The sequence below is a fragment of the Ambystoma mexicanum genome, chromosome 7q, assembly GCF_040938575.1.
Source record: "Ambystoma mexicanum isolate Mex_15411 chromosome 7q, UKY_AmexF1_1, whole genome shotgun sequence".
NCBI classification, from domain to species: domain Eukaryota; kingdom Metazoa; phylum Chordata; class Amphibia; order Caudata; family Ambystomatidae; genus Ambystoma; species Ambystoma mexicanum.
This window is the reverse complement of record NC_090941.1, coordinates 1,112,569,028-1,112,591,239: the sequence shown is the minus strand read 5'-3', so window position 1 is coordinate 1,112,591,239 and position 22,212 is coordinate 1,112,569,028. Positions and strand designations below refer to the sequence as shown.

The 22,212-nt window shown below is 45.8% G+C and overlaps 1 protein-coding gene across 1 annotated transcript in view; it reads left to right on the top strand.

Annotated features, from left to right (window-relative positions):
* The window catches only part of DCHS1 (dachsous cadherin-related 1), a 489,760-nt gene that overhangs the window by 438,014 nt on the left and 29,534 nt on the right, over positions 1-22,212 (top strand). Inside the window, exons 13-16 of the mRNA XM_069640519.1 lie at positions 45-254; positions 1,678-2,541; positions 2,964-3,077; positions 20,024-20,235. Coding sequence (XP_069496620.1) covers positions 45-254; positions 1,678-2,541; positions 2,964-3,077; positions 20,024-20,235 — 1,400 coding nt within the window. The remainder of the gene's footprint in view (positions 1-44; positions 255-1,677; positions 2,542-2,963; positions 3,078-20,023; positions 20,236-22,212) is intronic.

Below are 22,212 nucleotides of genomic sequence, written 5' to 3'. Positions count from 1 at the left end.
CTTCTTCGTGTAACCTTTCTCTTTTTTTTTAAAATTTCTTCCAGTTTACGCTAAGGATGGCGGCGTCCCGCCCCACCTCGCCAAGGCCACAGTAAAAATCAATATCGGTGACGAGAATGACCACACCCCTGCCTTTCAGGGTGACGCGGGCTACCTTGAGGTACCTGAAAACCAAGGCCGCGTGGTGTTGTTGACGTTAAGGGCCACCGATTCCGACGCCGGCGAGAACGGACACGTGGAGTACCACATCACTGGTGAGGCACGCATATAGAGACTGTCCTGGGAGGAGAAGTGTAGCACTGACTGCTTTGAGCTGAAAGGGAGCTGAGCCTTACCAGGGGACCCGAGAAATACAGCTGGAGCTCCAAAAAGGGTCTACACAGCAATGGGAGGGGTAACCTAGAAGATTATGGCAATCCACAGGAGAGATCCCATTGCATAGCTCAGAGTACTTTCAGCAATGCAATGCTTGTACCCAAGCATTAATACTTGCTGAGCCTACAGCATTTTCCGTTATAAACAGAGTCTCAGTGGTATTAAGGGTTGAGTTGGAAAATAACATGCAGGGGAGATTTTGGGCAGGGGGTGATCTTCGATATCGACTGTAAATATTTATATAACACTAGTATCAGCCAAGAAAAGCCAACAAGATGACCCAACCGGGACAACATTCAGACCCGAACCAGATGCGTTGAAACATGTGTGGGAGGATACCCAGTGACCACAAAGAGCGTGTACGAGTCTCCAAGCTAAGCCCAACCTCTGCTCCGATTGTAGTCCCTTCACATTGCTGTTTCAAGTAAAGGCCGAAGTATTGGTTTTGGCCATCGTCTGTCCTACGTAAAAGGTGGGGTTAGTCCAGTGCCACTTCTCAACCATTGCAAGCTTCCCTGGGACGCGTCCAGCCATGGGTTTTGATCACCAGAAATCAGATCCAGCAAGTAAATAGGTCAAGCCAATACATCCAAATGGGTGAAGTAGACTGGGTCAAGACCTTCAGTGCTACCAGAGTTTGGTTTTGGTTTTCTTGGATGTAATGGGGTGAGTGTTACCCAGCTCAGAAATAGCCCCTATTGTTGCCATGGGAGGAGGTGGTGTCTGGCAAGTGTCCATGCCGTCTCTGCAGCTGGCATGCAAGGCCATCCTTGGGAGGGTTTGGCCATTATGATTATCCATGGGCTCGAGTCCATGCCAGTGCCATTGACTATGAAAGAGAAGAGTGGGCATAATGAGGTGGTCCTGTTCTCTTGAACAGGAAGGAGACTTTGGTCTGAACTAACACTACCCGTCCTTTGCAATCTCAGGGGTATGGGGCAGATGAGAACATACCCCAGCTACTCCTTAGAAAGTGAGCCTTTCTAATACTTCTTGTTCAGTTGCAATGTAGCAAGCAATGCCAGTGAGTAACATCGCGGGGGCAAATCGCATAGCATGTGCTAGTAGACATGTGTCATACTTTGTCTTAATACAATGTCTCGGGGTGAGGTGCGCTATACAAATGTCATGCTAAATAAATAAATAAAGTTGTTTATTGCGTTGAGTACGAAGGGCGCCTAGTATCGCAGGGCTAGTTAGCATGTTTGATTATAGAATATTACCCGTACCATATCTAGGCCACGGCAGGTATCTGGCGCTGGTCTTTCTGATAAGCAATACGCTCTTTGTCTCTTTTTTCAGAAGGAGACCCAGCCCACGATTTTATTCTGGACTCGGCATCGGGGGTTCTTTCAACAACCAGGAACCTGGATCGGGAAGTCACAGGAGAGTACTCGCTCATGGTGGTAGCCACAGACCAGGGAACCCCGCAGCGCAGTGTGGCCATCCCCTTCACCATCCGCATCCTGGACCTCAATGACAACCACCCTACCTTTGCTGAGGCGTCCTATACTCTGGAAGTGCCTGAGGATGTGCCAGTCGGGCACCCGGTCCTGCAGCTTTCGGCCACGGACGATGATGAAGGGACCAATGGGCAAATCTCTTACTACCTAGGCAATGAGTCGCTGGGGATGTTCCACATCGATGCGGAGAAAGGTCTTCTCACCACCACCCTGCCGCTGGACCGCGAGAAGCGTTCAGCCTACAGCTTCCTAGCCAAAGCAGTGGACTCCGCTCCATCGGATCCCAAGAGCGCAAGTGTCCGTATCACGGTGAACATACGGGATGTGAATGACAATGCCCCCTTTTTCACACAGAACCCCCTGTTTGTCAATATTTCCCGGAAAACCCCTCTCAGGCAGGTGGTGGCCACCATGAAGGCAGAAGATAAGGACGCCGGCGCCAATGCCTCCATTTTGTACCGTTTCGCTACTATGGTCACTGGCTTCAGCATCAACTCCTACACTGGGGAGATTCAGGTGACGGAGCCGCTGTCATCCAAGAGCCAGAGGGAGCGCACCTTGTTTGTGGTGGCCACGGATCTGGGGTCACCGGCTCTCTCAACCACGGGGGTGGTAGTGATCTATCTCCAGGAAGAGACGTACCGAGGCGTACGCTTTCCCCGTAGTGCCAGTGAAGTGGCCATACCAGAGAACGCTGCCCCAGGTAAACAGAATATGATCTGCCCCATACAAGTCTTTGCAGGAATAATGTCTCAGGGAACCTTGAAAGCTAATTATGTAGAAATGGATGTATCCGTATATGGATTTCATGGGCCCTGCCTTCTAGCTGTCTCCTACGAGACTAGCAAGAGTCTGATGACCGAGGAGACATTGTGATGCCTGAGTGGAGAAGATCCATTAAGAGGGGGGCCTTTGTCAGAAGATGTCAGATAGTCTCTCATTCTAGAATGATCACACAGTGGAATGTCATAGAAGGAACAGTAGATAAGAATGGTCTCCATTCAAAATGATGCATTGGACCTGTAAGAAAATAGATACTATTGGACAGTCTCCAATGGGTGGGCAGGAAAGGGGTGGGCCCCAGACGTTACCCGCAGCACTCATCTTTCTTTCTCCTTCCTATAGGCACTGCCGTCCTGAGCATCCGCGCCATCCACGTGGCCGGCTCCACGGGCAGAATCACGTACAGCATCGTCAGCGGCAATGAGGACGGGGCCTTTGTTATCCAGCCTAACACAGGTATGGTGCAGGGGATTCTGGGTAGACTGGAGGCGAAAGGGGCGATGGGAGAGTAACTGGATGAAAATCAAAACTAGAGTTCAAAGAAAAAGGGACTTAGCGAAGCATATATGTAAATCGGGACGGACCATGGAACGCGGAGGGTGGTAACCGTTACGACGTGTTCTGTTTAATTGGACCAAGGATACACTTGGATATTAATGCCCTTTTTAGGGTGGGCCCTCAGTACGTTGCAGGAGTCAATATCTGTGTTTTTGGGTGGGCCCTCAGTACGTTGCGGGAGTAAATATCTGTGTTTTTGGGTGGGCCCTCAGTATGTTGCGGGAGTCAATATCTGTGTTTTTGGGTGGGCCCTCAGTATGTTGCGGGAGTCAATATATGTGTTTTTGGGTGGGCCCTCAGTATGTTGCGGGAGTCAATATCTGTGTTTTTGGGTGGGCCCTCAGTATGTTGCGGGAGTCAATATCTCTGTTTTTGGGTGGGCCTTCAGTATGTTGCGTGAGTCAATATCTGTGTTTTTGGGTGGGCCCTCAGTATGTTGCAGGAGTCAATATCTGTGTTTTTGGGTGGGCCCTCGTATGTTGCAGGAGTCAATATCTGTGTTTTTGGGTGGGCCCTCAGTATGTTGCGGGAGTCAATAACTGTGTTTTTGGGTGGGCCCTCAGTATGTTGCGGGAGTAAATATCTGTGTTTTTGGGTGGGCCCTCAGTATGTTGCGGGAGTCAATATCTGTGTTTTTGGGTGGGCCCTCAGTATGTTGCGGGTGTCAATATCTGTGTTTTTGGGTGGGCCCTCAGTATGTTGAGGGAGTAAATATCTGTGTTTTTGGGTGGGCCCTCAGTATGTTGCAGGAGTCAATATCTGTGTTTTTGTTCCCACTGGACAATAATAAGATAACACTTTTTGAGTCTAATAAATACATTTAATTTAATCGAGTCTAGTGGGTAATCCACCTCCTCTGCAAATCTGTTAGTTTATGTAAGATTGCAATAAACACACATTTGCGCGGTGCCGCACTCCGGGAGTGTGTATTGCGTTGCGGAGCCTTGTGGATGGGGTTGTCTGTACAGAACCTTTTGGTGTTGGTTCAGGTGACTTGTAGCATGCCTACGTAACTAAGCTTTGGTTGCAATGAGAATTGGATTTGGCTGTTGTATGCTCTAAAGTCTGATCTCATTTTTTAACAAGCTTGTGAGTCTTTGACCTTGAAGTGTGTACTACACAGCTGCAAAATTCTATTTTTGGGAAGTTATTTTACCCAGCTTGAATTTAAGACCCAGGTTGGGTGATTGAGAGGTGGCACAGTAATCAGTCTTGGTGATGTAATACCTGACTGATGCCAAATGTGCATTTGTGATTATGGCGGACAATGAGTGTGTGCACATGCGCGAGAGTAAGCATTGTCACCACACTTTAAGTCATGTTCCACAAGTGTATTGCATTATTAAAGAAATAGAACCCGAGGAGGGGGGCATTACTGGTTTACTAATGCCCCTGGGGTGATAGTTATAAGCCTGACCGGTAATGCCACACCTTTGATGGTTCTTTTGCTATTAGGACCCCAGCACATTGTACTCGGGTGCGAATAGTATTTTTACCCGAGTTGAGAAATGGAGTGTCAACTGTTTCTCAACTCGAGCTAAAAAAAAGGCAGAAAAATGGCCACCACAGATCGAGAAGAAGGGACTAGACTTCCATGGTGGCCATGATAAAGATCCAAAAAAAGAAAACAATTTAAATGGCCGCCATGAAATGGAGCGAAATGACTTCGTGTAGTCCCTTCTCCCTTTCCATGGTGGCCAGTTGCAGATCAGGAAGGATCAGCGATGGACGCAGCGCACAGCAGGTAAGTCTTTGTGGGGCTGGTAACGACCCGGTGAGGACCAATCAGATCGATTGTAACAATCTGATTGACCCTCGGCAGATACTAATAGTGTTTGAACCATGCTCAAATAGTGTTTGTTGTGTCAAGTTGTGAGTGTGTGGCTCAATAGTGAGTGTTATGTTATGTGTGTTTTGGTAAAGCACAACTTTCACCGGGAGGCCCCTTGGCGCTCAGAGACGTCTGCAATGTGTTGATGGTGATATGTAGGAACTCAGTTCTGACAAAAGAGGTGAGTTTTTAACTGTCTCTGGAATATTAGTCAATGTGTTTCACTCCTAAGCATTGATGGCAAGGCATTCAACGTTCTTGCTGCTGGCACCGAAAAGGAGTGTCCACCTTTCCTTTTCCTTTTCTAAACTAGGACAGATATTTATCAAGAACAACTCCTAGGTTTTGTGCCTCTTCTTTTGGATTAGGAAACACTCCAAAGGCTTCTTGCCAGAACGCAAGTGATTGAGTACTGGTGGTGTAGTTAATAAACATGAGATCTGTTGTATCTGTGTTCATTTTCAGATAGTTCTTGTCCATGCAGTCCTTGATTGCAACAAGTTTGGCCTTGCTGTAATTGCCCATTGGCCCCTTAGTCAATGTCAGTTAGAATTTGTGTGTCAACCGCGTGGTTGAAAAACAGGAAACCATGTTGGCGAATATTTCTCCTTAATGGGCGTATATAAAGATAGAAGAGAATAGGGGAGAGAGCTCATCCCTGGGGTGCCCCACGGGTTACTGGTACAGAATGGGAGCCAAATGAGCCCATTTGAACTTGTTGACAGCGATTGGTTAAGAAGGAGCACAGCCAATCTAGGTCTTTCCCCCCTAAAACCACAGTCATGTTGTAAGAAATTAAGATGTCAAGATCCACTGTATCGAATGCCACGGACAGGTCCAACAGTAACAATATACCTGAGTGGTCCTTGGCCGCTTTCTCTCTAAGGCGCTCTAGAATAGCAGAAGCAATGCATTCTGTGCTCCTCATTGGTCTGAAGCCATATTGGATCCTTTCCAATAAACCAGTATTCACGCTAAAAGCCTGTGTTTGAGACACTGACACTCTCTCTACTTGTTTAGCCAGAAAGGGGAGCTGAAAAATTGGGTGGAAAATTCCTGCCTCGTTGATATCTAGGGAGGGTTTTTTCGAGCAATGGTTTTGCAATTTGTGGCATTTTGTGCTTGTGTGGCACATTAATAAGCGTTAGCACTGCATGCATGCTGAAACTAATGTTCATTGTGGCACTTTGTGATTGTGTGGCCCGTTACTGAGAGTTAGCACTGCATGCATGTTGAAGCTAATGTTCATTGTGGTACTTTGTGATTGTGTGGCACATTAATGAGCCTTAACACTGCATGCATCTTGAAACTAATGTTCATTATGGCACTTTGTGTTTGTGTGGCACATTAATGAGCCTTAGCACTGCATGCATTCTGGAACTAATGTTCATTGTGCCATTTTGTGATTGTCTGGCACATTAATGGGCCTTAGAAGTGCACACAAGCTGTAACCAATGTTCATTGTGGCACTTTGTGATTGTGTGGCTCATTAATGGGCCTTAGAAGTGTACACAGGCTGTAACCAATGTTGACTGTGGCATTATGTGATTGTGTGGCACGTTAATGGGCCTTAGCACTGCATGCACGCTGAAACTAATGTTCATTGTGCCACTTTTGGATTGTCTAGCTCATTAATGGGCCTTAGAAGTGCATGCAAGCTGTAACCAAAGTCTGTGGCACTTTGTGATTTTGTGGCACATTAATGAGTGATAGTACTGCATGCATGCTGAAACTGATATTCATTGTGGCACTTTGTGTGGCACATTAATGAGTGTTAGCACTGCATGCATGCTGAAACTAATGTTCATTGTGCCACTTTGTGATTGTGTGGCACACTAATGAGTGATAGTACTGCATGCATGCTGAAACTGATATTCATTGTGGCACTTTGTGTGGCACATTAATGAGTGTTAGCACTGCATGCATGCTGAAACTATATGTTCATTGTGGCATTTTGTGATTTTGTGGCACATTCATGAGTGTTAGCACTGCATGCATGCTGAAACGAATGTTCATTGTGGTATTTGTGATTGTGTGGCTCATTAGCTCGAGCTGTACCTCACTGTGATCTCTAAAATAGAAGTCGTATTTACTGAGGGACCAAATGAAAGTATCACTTAGTGGGCACGAGAAGTAAATATTGACTTCCTGTGGACTGGATCTCTGGCATGATCCTACGGTCTTAAGATGGAAGATGGATGCGTGGATTCATTTGTATGCTTTTGGGATATGGTTGAAAAAGGGAAGAGAACTTGTAAAAATGTGGGATCTATGGTATTCCGCTTAAGGGCATAAGACCAAAGGTGGTGTTACTATGATATAGATCGACTGTTCTGTCACAGGAGAGTGAAATCACTATCGAATGGATCTGTGGCCCTCCCGTCAGAGGATAATTGATGGTAAACATCAGGAAATCAATTTGTCGGATCCATTCATGGAATGTTCTAATGGAATTGGGGCTTGCGAATGGATCCGAGGCCTCCTGTCAGAGGATAATTGATGCTAAACATCAGGCGATCCATTTGTGCGAATGTTCTAATGGAATCGGGGCTTGCAAATGCATCCGTGGCCCCCTGTCAGAAGACAATTGATGCTAAACATCAGGAAATCAATTTGTGAGATCCATTCAAGAAATGCTCCAATGGAAAAGTTGGCCATCCCTTCATTCCAATTCTGTTGGCTGTCTCCATGACCACCAGTCTGGCTTCAGAGCTGCCAGAAGCACGGAAACTGCTCTCCTAAACATCCATGAAGATCTGCTCACCAACCTTGACTCTAACATTCCCTCTGTCCTCATCCTCCTCGATCTCTCTTCTGCCTTCGACACAGTCAACCATACCATCCTGCTGAACCGTCTCCGTGAAAACTTGGGTATCACTGATCAGGCTCTGGCCTGACTGACCTCTTTCCTCTCTGATCGACCCTCCCAGGTCCAACTTGGGTCCTTCCTTTCATCTATCTTCCTCTATACCTGTGGTGTTCCCCAGGGGTCTAACCTCTCGCCCTGGCTTTTCAACCAATACCTGGCAACTCTCGCCCACTGCATTGCCATTTTCTGCTCAAATTTCCAGTGCTACGCTGATGACACTCAACTCATTTTCAGGCTGCCCTCTGCCACCTCCTCTCCCTTTCTCATCTCTGATTGCCTAACTCCCATTCAAGATTAGTGTCCCGCCAATGATCTTTGTCTGAATGCCAGCAAGACGGAGATCCTTCTCATTGGCACACCTCCACCATCCTTTCCCCTCACTCTCTGGCCGGCCTCCCTTGGCCCTCCTCCTACCCCCACCTGCGAGGCTAAGAACCTCGGGGTCATCTTTGACTCCACCCTTTCCTTCTCCGCCCACATCTCTGAGGTCTCTAAAAAGTCAAATTTCCGACAGCACCTCCTCAGAGGTACTCTGCTTTTCCTCTCCTTCCCCAGAAGCTCATGGTATCTCAAGCTCTGGTTCTCTCTAGCTTGGACTATTGTAACAGCCTCTTTCTAAATCTACCTGCCTCTACTCTCCACCCTCTGCAACTAATCCAGAACAGGACTGCGAGACTTGTCCTTGGCCTCAAGCCCTGGGATCGTATCTCTCCAGCTCTGAAATCTCTGCAGTGGATGCAAGGATTAAATTCAAAACCCTCTGCATTGTCCACAATGCTTTCTGGGGCCTGGGTCCAAAATACCTTCAGCTATCCCTCAGCAAATACCTCCCCTCTCGAGCTCTTCGCTTCTCTACCTCCAACTCACTCAGGGTCAGTCGTTTTTCTAAGAAACTAGCTGGGGGTAGATCTCTGTCTTCGGCTGGGGCCTCCCTCTGGAACAGCCTCCCTGCCACTCTAAAACTTGAGGAGAACCATCTCCGGTTCCGGAAGCACCTCAAGACCTTCCTCTTTTCTTCTGCCTTCGCTCCCCCTCTCCCCTGCTGATCTGTTCTCTCTTGGCACCATGCACCTGGCCACCCTCTGTCTTTTGGGCCCAGGTACCTGCTCATCCTGTCACCCTTCCGCACTGCCTCCGGGCCACCCCTTGCACTGGGGTCTGTATCTGTACCCATATAGCTCCCCCTTTTTCTTCCTGCACTTATCGGACCTACACCGTCTGCTGCCCTAAACCTAGCACTTGCAAATTGCCGGCTGCATTACCACTGTTTGTTGCCTTTATTATTTATTTATTGTTATTTATCTGCTTCTCCTCTGCTTCACACTTTCCACCTCTCCCCCTTCCATGCACTTTTCCCCTCCCCCCTCTCCCATGCACTTGCGCGTTCTCAATGTCACTGGGCCTAGTAAGATCGCTGTTTTGTTCTCCCCTGTTCCCCTCCCTTGCCTTGTCGCGCTCTGACACACTTGTGTACGAGCGCGATAGAAATAAAATATCAATCAATCAATCAATCGGGGCTTGCAAATGGATCTGTGGCCACTCGTCAGAGGATAATTGATGCTAAACATCAGGAGATTAATTTGTGAGATCCATTCATGGAATGCTCTAATGGAATCCGGGCTTGCGAATTGATCCATGGCCTCCCGTCCAAGGATAAATGATGCTAAACATATGGAGATCCATTTGTGGGATCCATTCATGGAATGTTCTAATGGAAACAGGGCTTTTATTGGACCAGCCTGGCAGATTTCATGTGATCAGAAAAGACGGAGAGATGAATAGTTTGTGTCCCTAATCTGCGCTATCAGCACATAGTGTCAGAAATTAGTGCTCTGTGTAGCCCATGGACTGAAATTGCACTATTGCTACATGCATATAGGCCCAAGGTGCTGGACCTGCGGTGTTGCTAGATGGAAACAGGAATGGGGGATGTGTGGGTTATGGACTGATTCTGCCGTATCACCATGTGGGATCAGAAATGGGAGCTGTATGTATCCTACAGACTGAATGTGCCCTATTGCTCTGTGGAATCTTAAATGGGGGATGCATTGCCAATGGACCCAATCTGCATTAAAAGCACACGGTTTTTATAAATGGCGCTATAGGTCCAAGGGGCTGCAACTGCAGTATTTCCTTGTGGAAACAGAAATGGGGATGCTTGGTGTATTGAGTGAATCTGCAGAATTGCCTCATGAAAGCAGAATTGGGGAGGTTTGGTGTATTGGCCGAATCTGCTGAGTCGCCTGATGGAAGCAGAAATGGGGGATATTTGGCGTATTGACCGAATCTGTGTAATCATCTCATGTAAGCAGAAATGGGCGATATTTTGTTTATTGACAGAATCTGCGGAATCGCCTCATGGAAGCAGAAATGGGGGATATTTGGTGTATTGACTAAATCTACAGAATTGCCTCGTGAAAGCAGACATGGGGATTTTTGGTGTATGGACTGAATCTACACAATTGCCTCATGGAAGCAGAAGTGGGGGAGGTTTTTATTGACTGAATCTGCAGAATCGCCTCATGGAAGAAGAAATGGGGGTTGTTTGGTGTATTGACGGAATCTGTGGAATCACGCAATGGAAGCAGAAATGGGGGCTATTTGGTGTATTGACTGAATCTACAGAATTGCCTCATAAAAGCAGAAATGGGGGATGTTTTTATTGACTGAATCTGCAGAATCGCCTCATGGAAGGAGAAATGAATGGTTGATGTTTGGTGTATTGACAGAATCTGCAGAATCGCCTCATGGAAGCAGAAATGGGGAATATTTGGTGTATTGACCGAATCTACAGAATTGCCTCATGAAAGCAGAAATGGGGGATGTTTATATTGACTGAATCTGCGGAATTGCCTCATGGAAGTAGAAATGGGGGGTGCTCAGTGTATTCACCAAATGAAGCAGAAATTGGGGATGTTTGGTGTATTGACCAAATCGGCAGAGTAGCCCGATGGAAGCAGAAATGGTCATGTTTGGTGTATTGACCATATTGTCAGAATCACCTCATGGAAGCAGAAATGGGGGCTATTTGGTGTATTGGCTGAATCTGCTGAATCGCTTCATGGAAGCAGAAACAGGGGATATTTGGTGTATTGACCGTATCTGTGGAATCTCCTCATGGAAGCTGAAATTGGGGATTTTTGGTCTATTGACTGACAATGGAATATCGCCTCATGGAAGCATTAATGGAGGATATTTGGTGTATTGACTGAATCTGTAGAGTCTCCAAATGGAAGCTGAAATTAGGGATGTTTGGTCTATTGACTGAATCTGGTATATCGCCTCATGGAAACAGAAATGGGGATGCTTGGTGTATTGACTGAATCTGCAGAATTGCCTCATGAAAGCAGAATTGGGGAGGTTTGGTGTATTGACCGAATCTGCTGAGTCGCCTGATGGAAGCAGAAATGGGGGATATTTGGCGCATTGACCGAACTGTGTAATCATCTCATGTAAGCAGAAATGGGCGATATTTTGTTTATTCACAGAATCTGCGGAATCGCCTCATGGAAGCAGAAATGGGGGATATTTGGTGTATTGACTAAATCTACAGAATTGCCTCGTGAAAGCAGACATGGGGATTTTTGGTGTATGGACTGAATCTACACAATTGCCTCATGGAAGCAGAAGTGGGGGAGGTTTTTATTGACTGAATCTGCAGAATTGCCTCATGGAAGAAGAAATGGGGGTTGTTTGGTGTATTGACGGAATCTGTGGAATCACGCAATGGAAGCAGAAATGGGGGCTATTTGGTGTATTGACTGAATCTACAGAATTGCCTCATAAAAGCAGAAATGGGGGATGTTTTTATTGACTGAATCTGCAGAATCGCCTCATGGAAGGAGAAATGAATGGTTGATGTTTGGTGTATTGACAGAATCTGCAGAATCGCCTCATGGAAGCAGAAATGGGGAATGTTTGGTGTATTGACCGAATCTACAGAATTGCCTCATGAAAGCAGAAATGGGGGATGTTTATATTGACTGAATCTGCGGAATTGCCTCATGGAAGTAAAAATGGGGGGTGCTCAGTGTATTCACCAAATGAAGCAGAAATTGGGGATGTTTGTTGTATTGACCAAATCGGCAGAGTCGCCCGATGGAAGCAGAAATGGTCATGTTTGGTGTATTGACCATATTGTCAGAATCACCTCATGGAAGCAGAAATGGGGGCTATTTGGTGTATTGGCTGAATCTGCGGAATCGCTTCATGGAAGCAGAAACAGGGGATATTTGGTGTATTGACCGTATCTGTGGAATCTCCTCATGGAAGCTGAAATTGGGGATTTTTGGTCTATTGACTGAACATGGAATATCGCCTCATGGAAGCATTAATGGAGGATATTTGGTGTATTGACTGAATCTGTAGAGTCTCCAAATGGAAGCTGAAATTAGGGATGTTTGGTCTATTGACTGAATCTGGTATATCGCCTCATGGAAGCAGAAATGGGAGATGTTTGTGTGTTGACTGAATCTGTAGAATCGCCTCTTGGAAGCAGAAATGGGATGCTTTTTGTATGGACTGAATTGCAGAATCACCCCCTGGAATCAGAGCCGGGTGATGTTTGGTGTATGGACTCAATCTACAGAATATCCTCATGGAAATATAAATGCTGGATAATGGGTGTATGAACTGAATCTGCAAAATTGCTTCATGGAAACAGAAATGGAGGATGCTTGGTGCATGGACTGAACCAGCAGTACCACTTGAAAGGATCTCAAACAATGGGTGTACATTTGATGGACTTTATCTGTACTATTTATTCAAGGGATCAGGAATAGTAGATTTAGGGGCTATGGACTGAATCTGTAGATGCTCTTAAAGGAACATGAAATAGGGGCTATATGTGCTATCAACTGATTCTTCAGTACCTCTTGAAAGGGTCTTAAAGAATGGGTGCAGGTTTGATGGACTGAATCTGAGGCACTCATTGAAGAGATCTTAAATGATGAACGTGCATGCAATGAACTGAACCTGCTCTGCTCCTTGAAGAGACCTTAAACAAACAATGTACTTGCTATAGACTGAATCTACACTTCCCCTTGGCAAGATCTTAAATAATGAATGTGTGTGCCATTGAGTGAGTCTGTACTACCCCTGTAAGAGATCGTAAATAACGGGTTTCTGTGCTATCGACTCAATCTGGCTACCCCATGAGAAGAATTTAAATAAAAGATGTACTTGCTATTGCCTAAATATACACTACCTCTTCCTTTGAAGAAATCTTTAAAAAAAAGGATGAACTTGCCATAGACTGAATCTGGCTGCCCCTTGAAACGATCTTAAATAATGGACGCGTGTGCCATAGACTGAATATGCACTACCCCCTAAAAAGATTGTATATAAAGTATGTATTCGCTATGGACTGAATGCTCACTACCACTTGAAGAGATCTTAGATAATGTATGTACTTGCTATGGACTAAATCTTCACTACCCCTTGAAGAGATCTTAGATAATGCATGTATTTGCTATGGACTAAATCTTCACTACCCCATGAAGATATCTTAGATAATGTATGTACTAGCTATGGACTGGATCTGCACTACCCCTTCAAGAGATCTTAAATAATGAATGTGTGTGCCATAGACTAAATCTTCACTACCTCATGAAGATATCTTAGATAATGTATGCAGTTGCTATGGACTGAATCGTCACTACCCCCTGAAGAGGTCATATATAACGTATGTCCTTGCTATGGACTGAATCTTCACTCCCCCTTGAAGAGATCTTAGATAATGTATGTACTTGCTATGGACTGAATCTTTACTACCCCTTGAAGAGATCTTAGATAATGTATGTACTTGCTATGGACTGAATCTTCACTCCCCCTTGAAGAGATCTTAGATAATGTATGTACTTGCTATGGACTGAATCTTCACTCCCCCTTGAAGAGATCTTAGATAATGTATGTACTTGCTATGGACTGAATCTTCACTCCCCCTTGAAGAGATCTTAGATAATGTATGTACTTGCTATGGACTGAATCTTTACTACCCCTTGAAGAGATCTTAGATAATGTATGTACTTGCTATGGACTGAATCTTCACTCCCCCTTGAAGAGATCTTAGATAATGTATGTACTTGCTATGGACTAAATCTTCACTACCCCTTGAAGAGATCTTAGATAATGCATGTATTTGCTATGGACTAAATCTTCACTACCCCATGAAGATATCTTAGATAATGTATGTACTTGCTATGGACTGGATCTGCACTACCCCTTGAAGAGATCTTAAATAATGAATGTGTGTGCCATAGACTAAATCTTCACTACCCCATGAAGATATCTTAGATAATGTATGCAGTTGCTATGGACTGAATCGTCACTACCCCCTGAAGAGGTCATATATAACGTATGTCCTTGCTATGGACTGAATCTTCACTCCCCCTTGAAGAGATCTTAGATAATGTATGTACTTGCTATGGACTAAATCTTCACTACCCCATGAAGATATCTTAGATAATGTATGCAGTTGCTATGGACTGAATCGTCACTACCCCCTGAAGAGGTCATATATAACGTATGTCCTTGCTATGGACTGAATCTTCACTCCCCCTTGAAGAGATCTTAGATAATGTATGTACTTGCTATGGACTGAATCTTCACTCCCCCTTGGAGAGATCTTAGATAATGTATGTACTTGCTATGGACTGAATCTTTACTACCCCTTGAAGAGATCTTCACAACCCCTTGAAGATATCTTAGATAATGTATGTCCTTGCTATAGACTGAATCTTCACTACCCCATGAAGATATCTTAGATAATGTATGCAGTTGCTATGGACTGAATCGTCACTACCCCCTGAAGAGGTCATATATAACGTATGTCCTTGCTATGGACTGAATCTTCACTCCCCCTTGAAGAAATCTTAGATAATGTATGTACTTGCTATGGACTGAATCTTTACTACCCCTTGAAGGGGTAGTGAAGATCCAGGCTCTCTGGTCGCTGAAATTGTCTCAGCTGCATTTTCTTCAGCGTCCTCCAGTGGTTGACTATCTTTTCAGCTTCCAGGATCGAACATTTATGCAGGAACCCAGCCAATCAAACAGCCTTGAAACATTCAAACGGGATTCTTGCAGTAAGGCTGGAAGACAAAGGACTGCTGAGTTTTGGACTCCTCCCTCGCTTCCTGCCTTCACAGACACTCTGGTGCCTGGGCAGGGAATCCACAGAATTCCTGTTGAAGATAAGTTAACAAAGGATTTTCCCACCCTGGAGGTCAGGGGAAGAACAAGAAAGGACACAGAACACTGAAATGGTGAAAAAAGAAACAGGGCCATTTTGGTAAAATGAGCACCCATGGGTGCCTTTACCAGGGCTGTGGAAACAGCCCACAGTAAAGGTGCACCAAATCACTTAAAAGGTTCACTGCCACCAGCCTTTAAAGGTAAGTTTGTCCTTGTAACATAAATGTTCCATTTAGAATGAGAGAGGGGATACCCAGTATCTCCCCAGCACTCCACATAAGCTGAGGCATGCTGGTCTCGCCTAATAAAATGTAAAAGGAATCCAAAGATCCTTTGTAACCTTGGGAACTGTAGTTCTCACAAGGTAAGCCAGGGAAAGTGGGCAATGTGTGCCAAATGTTGTCAAAGAGGATAACATTAAACAGACACTATGGAGAGTCTTAAAAATGACATCCATAACAGGAAAAAAAACTCTGTGTGTGTGGAAACTAGGTTCCCACTCACTGAGGTATAAGGAAAAAGAATCCACCAGTAAAGCAAAAAAGTTCTGGGGTTGACACAGGTCAGGAAGATTTATCATTGCAAGGAAAATCTTACCTAATACTCGTCCCTCCCAGGCTAAGGAACAGGAGGATCTAATCCTCACCAGGATGGATCTTGTGTTTTAGTCGGATAAACTGCTTGCTGAGTCCACCAGCAATCTTTTTGTAACCCTTGATGTGAAACATTTTCATATTAGTTATCATTTGCAAACTATATGACCTACAAATATTGTTGGGCACTTTTCTCTTTCTAATGTATAGGGGATCTGATTTAACAGTCCCTCTGAAGTTGTGACAACTTCTGATCCTATAAGAGGCTTTTTAAAGTGGTTCTTATGAAGAAATTCCTTATATCTAGAGGGGTATCCGTGATTCCTCACCACCTCTCCCCCTCGAGCAGGTTGGGTCTCAGGTATCTTAGATGGAGAGGTTGTGGCCAAGCATTTTACATGCTTCCACTTCTTCTTAGATCTGCTTTTACCTTTGTTAGGGGTTTCCCTCCTAACACTAGGATTTACAATGGTATCCCTACAAAATATCACCACCAAAAATATCGCCATACATATGGCCGTTTGTCTCGCCATATGTGATATTTTTGGGATGGATATTTTGTGGGAGCGGGGATTGCAGGGGTGACCCGCGCACATTTTAAAATAAGGCGGGGGTTGTCGGAGTGTCCCCTGCAGGGTCCATGGGTCAATATCGCTGCAAAAATAGGGCGATATTTTTGTATTGCGATATTTTTGCGGGGATATTAACACATGGAACCTCTACAATGGGGTCTTCAGCTGAAAATCCCATAGTCTCAAGATATTTAGCCTGAGTATTTCTGGATTTCCACCAGCTTTGAGGTTTACCATGCCTCAAAGACCTAGATAGGTTTCCAACTTGTCTATCCACCTCTTCCTCAAAAGCAGTGTGGGTCAAAGACTTTACAATTGGATGTAAAATGGCCGAGCTGGCTTTGGGCACCCATTTGCCTAACATTCTGGTTTTAGATTTGCCTTTGTTAGAGGTTGCCCTACTAACATAAGGATTTACAGTAGGGTCCTCTGTAGAGGTTGCCACAGCTTTAGAGTTGTCTCTTGAAACAGAGTCCCTAGCCTTGAGCCTTGTCAGAACAACTATCCATTTCTCCTCTAGGAGTAGTTGGAGTCACATGCTTTGATTAGAAGGCCTAGCAAGAAAGATATTCTTAGATTTCTTATTAATCTTTTGGTAGTTTATTTTTTCAGGCCTGGAAGTTTACTTCTGGGCACTATGAACTAAAGGAGAAAAATGAATTCCTACCTTGGGGTCAAGGAAACTCCCTGCCCTCTCAGGTTTGTTTAAACACCTAGGTTCTTTACGTCCATCTGGATCACTCCACTGTAGGTGGACCTTCAGGCTTATTGCAGATGTCTTTAGGGTCTTGTATTCACCTTAGCATTGCACTGCTTGGCATTTCAAAAAAGTATAAACCAAGAAGGACACATTGAGCTGTTTCCCCGCTGCCTGAAAACACCTAAAAAACAAACAAATGGCTACCGCGTTTTCCTGAAGGCATGAGCAGTCAGTGTCGTTATTACACAAGCATGTCTGTTGGCTACAAAGTTTGGAAGCTGCCAGTGTCGCTCAAGTTCGCTGGTTTAATTAATAATCCTCTAATTGCTGTTGGCCCATCCAGAGGCTGTAACCGTCCGCGTGGGAGTGGAGGATTCTCCAGACAGGGGGTAAGGCATCTACAGAGGGCTAGAGGGACACTGGGGCTTCTGGTTCCGGAAGCAGCCTTCCATGTTCACTGAACTAAGTCTGCAACTCTGCCTTGGCGTGTAGAAGAGGGTAGGGAGCTAGAAGAAAGGCCTTTCCTACGCTGCAGGGTGCCAGGGCCTCTCGTGGCCTGCCATCCTTCCTTAAGCGTGAAGAGGCAAAGAGATGTAGGCAGGGTCTACTGAAATTGCCTTGGGGACAGGGTTTGCAGGTAGTGGCATAGGCCTCACCCAGGCTGCCAAAATGGAGCCAAGGTGGCATAAAGCCACGGTGGTATCACAGTGAGTCAATCTGCCCTCACCACTGAGCAAGTCCTGGCAAGCCTTCTCAGGATTGGCTTCAAAGTCCCACAATCATGCTGATTGGACAGCAACAAAGATCCTTACCCTGTCAGCACTAGCCTGTAAAGCATTCACAAATGCCATTCAGATAAACTGCCTGCGGTGGTGACAGGGCACGTCATCCTTTTCGACTGCCCGATCATGGCTCTCTTTTTTGTGTAAACGCTCCTTCACCCAAAGTTGTGGACAATTGGTTGGCCATAAAGGATGTTTACACAAACAACTAACAGATGGCCTAATTCCCTGTGAATTCAAATGGATGGACAGCCACTCTAATAGTCTAATGATGGTCCACATCAGGGACCCTCCTGGAGACAGGGACCCAAACCCCCTACACCGCGGAGACTCTGGGTGCCCCTGCTACGCCATTAAACCTCAACTTCAATAATTTCCAACAGTTACCAGTTGTGAAGTTGAGTGGTGAATGGCAGCAGTTCCTGGGTACGATTCTTAAGCATCATCTCCAGTGTGCAACTGACGAAGATCTTTGGTCAAGCAGGACTGCGGTGGGGCTCCAGAAAATGCTAGCACGCCGAAGAAGGGAAGGGGTACAGCTATCTGGCTTTGAGGGGGGGGTTGCTTGCTGATGTTGTCCATCCATAGCTGTCTAAGAAGGGGACCATACTGCCGTTGACTTTGGGTTTCCTCCTACTTGCTGCTGCATGTGTTGGACACTGCCAGTTGCTGATGCTCCCTGTGTCTCTGGCCTGTTGTTGTCCGGTTACACTGGGATGGGTCAGCAAGTCTTCCAGAGCACCTGAATACTGGACTGCGTGTGATTCAGCTGGTCCCTTTGGGTCGGTGGAGCGAACCTCATACCTGGTTTCTCTCTCTCCAGTAATGGGTGGTACAGTCAAATCCTGACTGAGGAAGTCCTTTGCCATTAGGATGACTCTTGGCAGGTTGCAGGTGGGCCTGCTTACGATCTGTTGCCAAGTTGGTGTCCTCCTCCGTGCTTTTGGACTCATCCCCAGGTTTTACCAGGCAAGGTAGCACTGCCATCACTTTTAAAAGGTCTGGGGGATGAGGAGGGAACCCAGGCCCAATCACGAGGGTGCAGCCAGTCAAACATTTAGGCAACCACCATCGGTTGGTGATGCAACACTCGACATTCATAATTTTCTTCCCTGTGTGTTCTCAGGTGTGGATCCTGGTTTGAATCCCAGACATTCTTCCCAAGCTGAACATATGTGTTCGCCGAGGCACGCTCTCACTCACTCATGTTGGACTAAATAATGTTTTTCATATTGGGCCATAGTCTGCAGTACTCTCCACCATGTTCGAATCAGAAAAAGGCGGCCACCATCTAGTAAAACTCATACAGCCAAACATGTTGTGCAGATTGAAACAAGATAACCCTGATCCCTTCCGAGGACACACATGCAGCGCTTTAAGTGGGTTAAGAAATCGAGGGGTGGGGGCTCATTTGGGGGCGGGGCTTGTGGTATGGGCGTGGCCTAACAAAAGTACACAAACCATAGTAATGAACGCTAACAAATATATAAATGTAAAAATGTATATATTTATGTGCGTACCTTACTATGGTGTGTGTACTTTTCAAGCCATCTTTTATAAACACAGAAATATGTAACATATTTCTATGTTTATAAAAGATGGCTTGAAAAGTACACACACCATAGTAAGGTGGGCACACCAATATATAACATTTATATATTTTTGTGCATACCTTATGGTTTGCGTACTTTTCAAGCCATCTTTTATAAACCTTCAAATATGTCAAGGAGTTCCCAGGTTCGCCGAGGGTTAAAGATGCCTCGGCAACCTGGGAAAACAAAGGGACAGTAACTTCCTCTGGTGAACCCTCGCACGGGGGGTCACCAGAGGAATTTACAGTGACTGACAGACGTGCCAGCCATTGGCACTTCTGTCAGCATGCCTGACATAATGGCGGGCTCATCTCCCGTCACAGCTGCAGCCACAGCAGGATAATGTGTCACGCCAACATTGTGGTGGGACCGGGAGACCTCGGCAGGGCCCCAACTCATCCCCACATATAGGAGACTCCTGGGGCCCGGGCTGGCCCCGACCCACTTAAAGCACTGTACACATGCTATTTCAGATAAAGCCTCCGGTGAGGGTTCGTAGGGAAATAAGTTGGGTGAACCAGGTAGGAACAGCCTGAAAGTAAATGGGTCGCGTTCAAGAGTAGCAGGGTGGAACAAGTGGTCATACAGTGTGAATGCAGAGGCGGACATGATATAGGCTACGGTTGTTCGAGGATGTTGCAATATTGGGCTGCAAGGCTCACACAGACTGAACCTACCCATGACACGCTCTATGTCTTTCCATCTCACCAGGCGATATCTCCATACAGAGTTCAGAGCGGCTAGATTTTGAGTCGACCCCCAAGCTGCACTTGGTCATCCAGGCGGAGACGTCGGCCTCCTTGGGCTTCATGGGTCTTCACCTGAACCTGCAGGACATCAACGACAACCTGCCACGCTTCCAGCTGCAGAATTACGTGGCCTTCATCTGGGAGGCTCAGGGATACGGCTTACCCGTCATACAGGTACGTTGAGTTTGGATGGGAAGGTTGGGTTGGGTTGGGGGTCTGAACATCAGAACAGGACTAGAGAGATCAGCATTCTGCTTCCCTATCAATAGTTGGCCAACCTCCTCTATGTGAAGAAGAGCCGCAAACAGCACGGTACTATGGGTAGTATGCGGCCCTGTGGCGCCATGGCACAAAACACTAAAGGTAGTGTTTCATGCTGCAAGAGATTGAGTTCAATGCCTGGTTCCAGTTAGAAATCCATATTAGCCCTTGTTGGAGCCAGAACTGTATCTAAAGACTGGTAACCTTTGATAGTTATTGCTAGTGATAGTTTGGATCTAAGCGCTGTCATCTCTTGCCGGTTGCTAGTTACTGTGCTCTGTGTAATTCCCCACAACGTCTATGTAGGTCATGGCATCTCATGCGTCCTTAGAGAGTCTGCATTACAAGAGTGGCCTCTCCTTCTCCCAGGTCTGTCATCACATGCTGTGTGCTAGCTATGCTTCGTGCCATGAATGACACACACAGGTTATTAGATTTCCAATATTACGGGAGATGCCTGCTGGGGTATTAGTTGTGACAGCTCATGCTGACCACTGCATTGTGCAAGGAATGAGGAATGTCTGTCATCCTGGACAAGCCCTGGTGCTGCAAGACTGGCATGGTGGGTTCAAGAGATAAAATAACACATCAGAAGACATCTCCTGCTGGTTAGGGATGTTAGGAGTGACATCTCTCACCGTCTGAAACCTGGCAAAGCCTGCCTTCATGAAAACTGGCTCTCGTTGAATCCTCCCTGTCACCATTCTTAGGGGTATTAGATTCTCAGGGTCATGAACCATGCATCAAACATGTATTTCATGTGTGTTGCTCATTAGTAGACGTTACATGTAATATCTTTGGAGAGCGTGAATACTTTAGCGTATTAACTCAGTAGGTCTCCTCTGCTCATTCTGCCCCCATACATGCCACTCTGACCCCCTCCTGGTCACAATAAATGTCTGGTTCACGCCGGCTTTTCTTCTTAGAAGATCTGATTTGCGCAGGCTCATCTCGTTGGATATAAACCCGCGTCGGTGCAGTCGGGGGATCGGGACTCTATCAAACACTATCTGTTCCAGAGGAAAAGAGAGGCTCTCACTTGGGATGTGTTTTGATATACACACATAGACATCTTTAGAAAAGTATCCAAATAATTAAAACACCAAAAATCAGAAAGAAATCAGGACACCATTGCGTTTCGCCACACTCGCAGCGCTTTGTCAAGGTTGTCCTATTTTGGTCTTTACCCCTTTTAAAAATGTGGCAGTCATCCTGGAAGCCTGGATTCCTTTGTAATGCCATTTGTGGGGTATTCCTTTGAGATTCCGCATCTCACAAACCTCTGTCCCCGAAAGATTATGTTGGCTAAGTTCAGGTATCCCGTCCTCTTATGAGTTTTAGTAACTTAACCATATTTATGTATGTATGTATGTATTTCATTATTTATTTATTTATAAATAAGGCACCGAAAGCCCACAGACATCATGGCGACAGAAACACAAAGATGAAAAATACAAAAAAGCGATGAGACAAGCAGGTGCTAGTGAAGTAGAGGGTCAAAAGGGGGCTTCAGTGGAAAAGTCGTGTTTTCAGTTGTGGGAGGAATTTGATATACGCTAGAACGGGAAACGACTTTCCTAAGCTCCTGCAAGCTTACATTTTGGATTTTTAACCAATGCTAATGCAGATGACTGTAGCTTTCCTGGGGGCTCGTAGGGGTGTGCCAAGATGTAGGCTGGAGCACTGCCATCCAAGGATGTGTGGACAGGAGTCGCTGCCTTGAATTGAAGACGAGAAGTATTAGGGAGCCAGTGCAAGTCCTGCCGACTGCGAGCGATATGCTCACCCTAGTTTTCCCTTTACCGATGAGAACGGCATCGTTCTGGATCACTTGGAAGTCCTTGTGGACTCTGATCGATCAGAGGGCATTTCCATAGTCCAATCTAGACA